This window comes from Mus pahari, chromosome 2 (genome assembly GCF_900095145.1).
Source record: "Mus pahari chromosome 2, PAHARI_EIJ_v1.1, whole genome shotgun sequence".
Taxonomy (NCBI): domain Eukaryota; kingdom Metazoa; phylum Chordata; class Mammalia; order Rodentia; family Muridae; genus Mus; species Mus pahari.
In genome coordinates, this window is record NC_034591.1 from 84,471,449 (window position 1) to 84,480,825 (window position 9,377).

At 41.4% G+C, this 9,377-nt stretch overlaps 1 protein-coding gene across 3 annotated transcripts; it reads left to right on the plus strand.

Annotated features, from left to right (window-relative positions):
* Positions 1 to 1,057: 1,057 nt before the first annotated feature.
* Positions 1,058 to 8,277, plus strand: Mad2l1 (mitotic arrest deficient 2 like 1). 3 transcript variants are annotated; one of them, XM_021190840.2, is made up of 6 exons: positions 1,058 to 1,440; positions 1,803 to 1,949; positions 3,428 to 3,548; positions 4,598 to 4,701; positions 5,430 to 5,609; positions 6,080 to 7,887. In XM_021190840.2, the coding sequence occupies exons 1-5, from the start codon at positions 1,368 to 1,370 to the stop codon at positions 5,600 to 5,602; spliced, it is 618 nt and encodes a 205-aa protein (XP_021046499.1). In that variant the 5' UTR covers positions 1,058 to 1,367; the 3' UTR covers positions 5,603 to 5,609; positions 6,080 to 7,887. The 3 variants fall into 3 exon arrangements, with proteins under 3 accessions (XP_021046499.1, XP_021046498.1, XP_029390910.1); XM_029535050.1 differs by lacking the exon at positions 6,080 to 7,887 and adding an exon at positions 8,071 to 8,277 and having other exon boundaries at positions 1,186 to 1,440; XM_021190839.2 differs by having other exon boundaries at positions 5,430 to 6,669.
* Positions 8,278 to 9,377: the final 1,100 nt, after the last annotated feature.

Below are 9,377 nucleotides of genomic sequence, written 5' to 3' on the forward strand. Positions count from 1 at the left end.
CTGGCATCTATCTGTTTAGTTCAGGCTCTAAACTTCTTCCTCTTTTTCTTCTTTCCTCCTCCTCCTCTTCCTCCTCCTTTTCTTCTTCTTCTTCGTTTTTTAAAGATTTACTTATATTATACACAAGTACACTGTAGCTGTCTTTAGACACACCAGAAGAGGGTGTCAGATCTCATTACAGATGGTTGTGAGCCACCATGTGGTTGCTGGAATTTGAACTCAGGACCTTCGAAACAGCAGTCAGTGCTCTTACCCGCTGAGCCATCTTCCTAAACCTCCATACATAGTATCTCTAATAGTCAACTGGTTTCAAAATGCAGTCTGAATACCAGCGTTAGAAGCATTTAGGATACTTGGAAGATGTGCCATCTCCTGGACCCAATACACTGTACAATATTTAAAACTGTAGCATGAATCCATTGTGCAATCTTTCATGCTCTCGTACAGACCTTAAACGCTCAAAAAGAAAGTACATATGACTAAAAACTTAAAAGCAGGATAATTGGGAAAAAAAAGGAAATCAAGAGGCTCTAACATTTAAATCCTTCATGGACTTATAAAATTTATGCAGTAATAGAAAAAAAAGACATTTCTAAATGATTATTACAGAGTGTGTGTGTGTGTGTGTGTGTGTGTGTGTACAATTTGTAGGGGTTCGCCTCTCTCCTTGGTGACAAGCATCTTTACTCACTAAGCTTCTGACCCACCTAGTTCCCTTCATATTTCTCCAGAAGAGTTACGTTTGCACAAAAAATCAAAAACAAAACCAGGCTCTCCCAGACTGGAAACTATCCTCGAAGCTGAGACTATGCTTCAGGGATGCTCATTCAGGGATGCTCACACCACGGGTTTGGCAGGCAGGTAATCCCAGTACCATCCCTGGGCCTCTTCTAGGCCACCTGATCGGAGGTCCCCACACACCAAGGACCCTCCAGGTCACCAGGACCCGGAACAAGACGCCCCAGCCACTCTACGCTTGCGCATTCGGTCAGCCAGCGAGGGCGGAGCCAGGGCCGGATACCAGTCGCTTTGGGCGGGGCTTAGGGTCAGCTCACCCGTGGTGCAACTGGGCTCACGGCGGAAGCCGCGGGGTGGAGCAGCTGCAGAAAAGAGACCCGGGCTCTCTAATGTGGGAGGGGCTTAGGGAACAAAACGGAAGCCTGAGGCGGGCTTACGGAGGGATCCAGCATTACAAAACCGAGCCGGAAACTGGCGACGTAGGTGGGGCTTAGGGCTCCTTACGCCTGCGCACAGACCAACCGGCGGGCCGCGTAGTTACTTTTGAACCGGGTGGCGGGGAATAGCTGTAGAAGCCATTAGGGCGCCATCTGCGGCGAGGTTGGTCGTGTCCTCCGTTCGATCTAGTGATGGCACAGCAGCTCGCCCGAGAGCAAGGCATCACCCTGCGTGGGAGCGCAGAAATCGTGGCCGAGTTTTTTTGTGAGTACTGAGCACGGCCCTCGCCGCCAAAGAGAGCTGGCCGGGCCGGGCCTTAGGACGCGCGCAAGGACGGAATCAGCGGCTCCTCCCGGGGGCGGGGAACGCTGCGCCACCCAGCGCGGTCCTGGGCCTCCTGGATCCTAACGGGGCTGACCTGGGTCATCATCTCACTCGCTCTCTGAAAGCTGGGCTCTGTGTTGACAACCTCTGACCACACACTCTGTATTTACACTTAGCAACCCTGCGAAGTTCAACATTGCTGGGTTAAAGGTTTTCCGTGTCTTTTTGTGCCTACTCTGCTTTCTGGGAGACTTAAAAAAAACGTTATTTCACGGTTAAGGCTTTATTTCTTTCGTTTTCAGCATTTGGCATCAACAGCATTTTGTATCAGCGTGGCATTTATCCGTCGGAAACCTTTACTCGAGTGCAGAAATATGGACTCACCTTGCTTGTAACTACTGACCCCGAACTCATAAAGTATCTCAATAATGTGGTGGAACAGCTAAAAGGTAACCACGTTTTGAGTTTTACATCTTACAGGTTTGCATATGTATGTGTCCCAAGTAGCTTAAAGCAAAATGCCTTCTCAAATGTGATTCTGAACTGGGAGGAAGCAAGTAATGGAGGGAATTCCCACTTCTTTTTAAGTAGGCTGAATGTCTTGATGTTAGGAGTCTTTAAGCTGCTTTAGAAATGGGTGTTGTAGGTTAACCAGGTGCAGCAAATTGGAAATTTTACCCATTTAAAGTGATTTGATCTTTCTGTGTTTTGCTTTGTCGCTCCCAATGAAATGATACAAAATACCAATTCTAAAAGCATTGCAACTGCCTTTTTGTCTCTGAGTTTTATTTTACGTGCATGGGTGTTTTAGTTTGTTTTAATTGTAATTTCATTACAGTGTTTGTTGCTTTTTTGTTAACTTCAGTATTAAAATGGTCTTTTGGTGACCACCTGAACATGGTTAGCTTGACATCTGTCTTTAAGGCCGTTTGATTTGGTTTGTTTTGTTTTGCTTTGCTTTGCTTTTGAGACAGGTCTCTTTATGTAGCTCTGGCACTATGTAGACCAGGCTATCGTTGAACTCACAAAGATCAGCCTGGCTCAACCCCCAAGTTCTGGGACTAAAGGCATTTGCCACTGTGTCCAATGTAAGGCCAAACTTTAAACATGCCTTGCTATTTGTATCCATAATAGAGTATTCATCAACACTTGTGCAGGTTGGATATGAATTCACAGGCAAAACGGCAGGGCTTTTAAGCGTAAGATCTGCTTTGAATTGTGCTATCTGTGGATCCTCTTTTACCCCCTCTAGCTCACTTACTACCAAAGATGATAGTTTAGAAACACAAGGCTAATTGGTCACTCTACCCAAAACACAGTTGTGGCTTTCCTGATTCTTAAAAGTACAGTTTCATTAATTTAACACGTAAGAGTTTATATGACATAGCATCTTGATTTTTCATAATTATGTAATTTATTTACTTTATTAAAAAGAATTTACTTTTCAATTAGTCTGCCCATGTATGCATGTATATACATATATGTGTGTGTTTGTGTGTGTGCACGCATGCGTGTAAATGCCCTTCCCATTTAAAACCTGTATTTGCCTCTCCTTTGTACAGTTAGTGTAAAAACTAATCTTTCCCTCACCTCATCAGAGTAGTCGATTTTTTTTATGCTCTTATAGTGTCTTTGTTGTGACCAGCCACCACAGATGTGACTGGCGGTAGTTAGATGAGTCTATGTCCTATGCTCTCACTGGGAATTGCAGAGAAAGTACAGGTTCACTGCTCTGATGCTCTGCCTTCCACCTCTTAGTGATATGGAGAATTTAAAATCAGCTAAATTATTAGTGGAGAATTGTCTTCCTTATGAATGAAAGGAAGTTCAAAATACCACTCTAAGAGTTCCGTAAGGCCGAAAGTGGGTCTTTCGAAGAGAGTCTCTGACATAGACTAGAGTGTCAAAGCTGCCTTGTGTGTTGCAGAGTGGCTGTACAAGTGCTCAGTTCAGAAACTGGTGGTGGTCATCTCAAATATTGAAAGTAGTGAAGTCCTTGAAAGATGGCAGTTTGATATTGAGTGTGACAAAACTGCGAAAGAGGAAGGGTAAGTGTGAGCTGAATTATTCCTACTTTAGTTTGTTTTTATGTTGTTGCATGAGTTCACATTGTATTGAACTGATTTCTTACGATTACTGTCTATGGTATGTTTTTAAGGATACTTTTATTAGTTTGTGAGCGATTTCTGAGTTCCTCATAGCCTGACAGGGATTGTGTAGATAAGATACTTTCAGCATACTGTCTTTGGGAAAACTCCATGAGATTTGGCCTTCATGTTTGTGGTTATACCTGAACCTCTCACAATATAGTATGTGGGCCATATAATCACTGGCTTAAAGGTACTGTTAACAACAGGAGATGATCCTAGACTCATTCCTAATTTAGATGAAACTCTACTGTACTTAATCTAAAGCCGTGAACTTTGTAAACTAAAGATTGCAAGCACGCTACATCAGAAATGTCTTATGCTAAGCATACGCTTCTGTAAGGTAGTGTAATGAAGAGCAGTTTGTTTCTGAAGTCTGCAATATATAGGAAGTCGTTAGCTTATAAAAACATTTGTATGTAATTTATTTTACCTGATTCAATCGGGAATTGGGTATTTAGATGTTACCTTTAAAAAAAAAAAAAAAAAAAAAAATGCCAGAATTTAGGCTGGAGAAATGGCTACTTTTCTAGAAGACCCAGGTTCAGTTTCCAGCAGCCACATGGCAGCTCACAACTTTCTGTAACTCCAGTTTCAGGGGATCCACGGCAACAGGTATGCATGTGGTGCACATAAATGCCAGAGTTCTACCAAGTTTATTTGTTGGAATCCATTTTCCTTTATGTTAAAGACTTACTGAAAATATGCTTACTGAGAGTGGTTGGAAACTTACTATTCACCATGCACAGAATGACCAGTTACTAAGATCAGCCCTAAAGAATGATGGGAAGGACAGATACAGTAACCCAAGAATATCTTTAGCCACTAATCTTTAGTCTCCTAATGTATTGCATCTGTGTTGTTGGAAGCATTTGGTTCAGAGAGTTACCAACGTGTTTTAATTAACTTAATGAAACCTAGAAGGAATTATTTCTTTGATTCTTTTACAGTGTTCGTAGAGAAAAGTCCCAGAAAGCCATACAGGATGAAATCCGTTCCGTGATTAGACAGATTACAGCCACTGTGACATTTCTGCCACTGTTGGAAGTTTCTTGTAAGTATTGTACAACTTAAATTTGCTGAAGAAAATGTACATTACCATTGGGAGGATCCTACATTTGTTAAATCTCTTAATTTATCATTGCCTTGTAACATAAATGGGATATGGGAAGTAGAATGTAGCACAAATAAAAAGATACACATCTGGAAACTGGAGACAAGAACTGAGGGGATGGCTCAGTGGTTAAGTACTTGCTGAGCAACTGTAAGGACCTGAGTTAGGATTCCCACCACCAGGATCCTCCAGATGGTTGTGATGGCTCAGCTATAACTCCAGCCCAGAGAGGCAGGAATAGGCTCATCAGAGCAATCTGGCTACCAGAACTACCCACATTGGCCAGCTCTCATTCTGCTTGAGAAGCTGTGCTTAGTCAATAAAGTGAAAGCACAGCTGTTAATTTGGAGACTCCGCCTGTGTGTTCCATACACACACTCTCAAGAAAATGAAGCAAAAAATGAAAATGCTAAAAAACAGAAGTCTACAACAATACTTTTGAAATTTTTCTCACAATTTTACTACTTTTATTTTCTACTAGGAAGTATAATGCTCTGTTCTACATCCAGTTTCTATCACCCAGTTTCTATCAAGTAAAAGAATCATTAGACCAGGCTAAGCTACCTTTTTAGCAAGAGGTGGTTCAAAGTGAGTCCCAGTGAGAGAGAGGCAAGGAGGACAGCTTTACTATTGAAAAGTTCTGTACTTTACTCTCATTCCCCACTTAGGTTCATTTGATCTGCTGATTTACACTGACAAAGATTTGGTGGTACCTGAAAAGTGGGAAGAATCGGGACCCCAATTTATTACCAATTGTGAAGAAGTCCGTCTACGCTCATTTACAACCACAATCCACAAAGTGAATAGTATGGTGGCCTATAAAACCCCTGTCAATGACTGAAGAGACGGTGAGAAAAGGATGGAATTGTAATTCTCAAGTGTGCTTTTCCAGAAATTAAGTTAAATAGAGTTGATACAGTTTCTTGTTTAATTTTCTGGTGAAGAAAGCTAAGATCCGACATTGATAAATGTGTCTTATTGTTCCATTTCTTGGTTCTTCCTGGACTTGCCCGAGTCAACAAGAGTGCTGCACATTGTTAAGGGAAACCAACAGATTTTGTTAGCATTGTGGAATGAATTCCTTTAAAAATGGTCATTGTACATAGGAAAACTTCTGTTAAAACACTAAATACTTCCCTTAACAATTTAACTGGACCAGGATATAAAGAATCATTTAAATGTAAACACAGCAGAAGGTATCAAAGCTTTTTTTAGTTCTGAGAGTCAGGAATGCTGCCAGTCTGGATCTATTGAGAGAGGCAGGGAGGATAACTTTACTATTGAAAAGTTCTGTACTTTACTCTCATTCCCAACTTAGGTTCATTTGATCAGCTACTTTATACTGACAAAGATTTGCTGTTATCTGAAACGTGGGAAGAATCAGGACCCCAGTTTATTACCAGTTTTGAAGAAATCCATCTATGCTGATTTACAACCACAAGCCACAAAGGGAATAATATGGTGGCCTACAAATCCCTGTCAATGAAGAGACGTTGCACAAACCATCCCCATCACATTGTACCTTCTGCTGTATTTATATTTAGATGCTTCTTTATATCTTGGTCAAGATTATTCTGAGTTAAAATCATTAGACAAAGTATTTAGCTTTTTAACAGAAGTTTTTCTACCTACAGTGACCATTTTTAAAGGAATTTATTCCACAATGAATCTGTTGGCTCCCCTTAATAATGTGTAGCACTCTTGTTGATTCTATGGTAAGTCCAGGAAGAACCCAAGAAATGCAACAATAAGACACATTTCTCTATATAGACCCCATATTCAAATACATGCTAATTATTTGATTTTGTTGTATATATCTTGAGCTCACAAAGCAGTTGATACTGTTTAATTTCTGTAATAAAGAACTCTTATTGTTTTATAAAAATCAAGCTTTAAAAGTCAGTGATATAAAAAATTAACCCTTGTGTTTTAAATTTGTGTTACAGTATCTTTGATATTTAGTTTGGTGTTAATATAGTCAGATACTTCAGTGGATTGAGTGGATAGATTGTGTTCATTTTGATTATGTGATGGGGATGGTTTTGTGCACTGGAAATTCAGATGCTGATTGCTGTGCTCAGAGATCTCGTTGTAATCCGGATGTTGGCGGTTGCGGTCCTGATGCTACCCTTGTTATAATAGTAGGCCAGGCCAACATAGCTGGGTTAGAACACATGAGAACACTGCCCAGTTAGAGCACAAGAAGCTTGTAATAAAAATACCATATCTGTATCATTTATTTGGGAACAAGGGTGGTATAGAAAAGCCTCCAAAATTACTTTTACATTTTGTAGGGCTTTATTAACCAATCAGATGGAAAATAATCTTTACACATCATTGAGATAGGTGATGCATCAAAGACCATGACAATGCCAATTTCCAGACTGCAACCAGATCTCAGCACAGCACACAATCCACAAGACCATCCCCAAACAGCTATGTGGCACCCTTTTCATCACAACGGTACAGTTAATGTGAAGAGGCAAATGCCCTCTGAAATTAGTTCAAATGTTAGGCTGTATTGTAAGCCTCATGTTTCTTATGATCTTGAGCACCAAGCTTAATCCTTTGCTTCATTGCTACTCTCAATAGATGTGTTGGTTCTAATTTTCCAACATTTGAATTTTTCCAGAAAAGTGACAGATTTGTTTATAGTATTTTGAGGTTCTATAATATCTCTAAATTCTGTAAAACACATTCTCATAAGTTGACCATATACCTGAAAACATTTCATACCTCTTTTCATACCTATTTACACATTTTAAAGTCAAGGAGTCAGACCGAGTTATTTTTGGAAGTGACTTGGAAATATTTGCCCTATATTCCAAATAGTTGTGTACTTTCTTTGAAGATTGTCTTGGGAGAAAGATAATTCCATCTAACAACCAAAAGATTTGTGATTGGTACCTAATCCGTGGGAAGTAAGAAGTTATAACCTGGTGGGTCTCAACTCATTCATTTCCTGTAGAGGAAACCTGTTTCTGTTTTAGTCTACTGAGGCCTGAAAAGAAGCCCAGAAAGGGGTGAACCCACTCATGGCCTTCAGGATCCTCAACTCAAGAAATCCAATCTAACTATGATTTCTACTGTTAGAAGTCAATTCCAGTAGAAAGACAGGGCATCAAGGTGGGGAGGGATGGGGTTGCTATCCCACAAACATTCTGACCCAGAATTGTTCCTGTCTAAAAGAACTGCAAGGACAGAAATGGAAAAGAGACTGGGGGAAAGAAGATATAGTGACTGGCCCAACTTGAGATCCACCTCAAGGGGAGAATCCAAGGCCTAACTGATGCTATGGTGTGCTTACAGACAGAAGCTGTCCTCCAAGAGGCCCAACAAGCAGATGACCAAGACAGAAGCAGATAATTTACACCCAGCTGATGAACAGAAGCAGGGCAACCCTGTGGTTGAATTAGGGAAAGGCTGGATGAAGTTGAGGAGGGCTACCCCATAAGAAGATCAGCAGTCTCAACTAACCTGGAACCCTAAGATCTCTCAGACACTGAGCCACCAACCAGGCAGTGTACACTAGCTGATATGAGGCCCCCGACACAGCAGTGTACTGCCTGGTCTGGCCTCTGAGAGAAGATGCACCTAACCCTCGAGAGACTTGAGGCCCCAGGGACTGGGGAGGCCTGGTGGGGTGAGGTGGTGGAGACATCCTCTTTGAGGCATTGGGGATGGGATGAGGAACTGTCGGAGGGTGGACTGAGGGGGATAACAACTGAACTGCAAAAAAAAAAGATTAAAGATTTTTTTTAAAGTGTAACATGGCTTTAATTTTCAGGTTGCTTTTGGAATCGAACAAATACATTAACAATGGGGAGAAATTAGGAGAAGTAAATTCCATATTCACTAGACCTGAGCTCTGTCTCTGACTTGGGACTTGGATTTCTTGATTCCAGACTCCTTGGTTCCTGCAGTGCTGGCTGTCTTTCTAAGTCTGGAAGACCAGTAAAAGATGCTGGTGCAGAGGACAAGTTGCCTTGCCCACTGAGCATGCTCTACTGTGTCTCCCGGAAAGCTGAGCAAGCATGAACTCCGCACTTGCATATCATGATACTCACTAAACAAGACATTGCAGTTCATCTCTCATGGCTAAAGATAGTTTTTTAAAAAAACAGAAAAGACCATGGCAAGATCTACTAAAATGTACATTAGGCCCTTGTAATGGCTATTCCTGATTGTCAATGTGACGATTTATCTGGAATGAACTACAATCCATAATTGGAGCGCAGACCTATGATCCCAATCTTGAGGCATAGTGACCATGAAAAGCTTAGGCCCAGGCAAGGTAAAACACACCTTTAATCCCAAGAAATTGAGGCAAGGAGATCTCTTGAGTTCAGTGTGAGCCTGGGACAAAGCAAATCCCAGATCCCAGCATGGTGGTACACATCTTTAGTCTGGGCCACACCTGCTGGAGGCCTACATAAGGACATTGGAAGAAGGAAGATTTATTCTTGACTGCTAATACTTACTTGCCAGCATATCTGTTGGAATTTACTTCTACAGAGGACCAGCTTAAACAGCTAGCCTTGTAGGACTGAGCAACTACTAGATTCTTGGACTTCCTATCCACAGCTGCCGATTGTTGGGTTAGGTGGACTACAGAC

Bases quoted from the DNA above. Each gene is read 5' to 3' on its own strand.
- Mad2l1 (XM_021190840.2), top strand. From the start codon at position 1,368: ATGGCACAGCAGCTCGCCCGAGAGCAAGGCATCACCCTGCGTGGGAGC. The intron at 1,441-1,802 runs GTGAGTACTGAG...TTTCGTTTTCAG, and splicing joins AATCGTGGCCGAGTTTTTTT to CATTTGGCATCAACAGCATT. The intron at 1,950-3,427 runs GTAACCACGTTT...TGTGTGTTGCAG, and splicing joins TGTGGTGGAACAGCTAAAAG to AGTGGCTGTACAAGTGCTCA.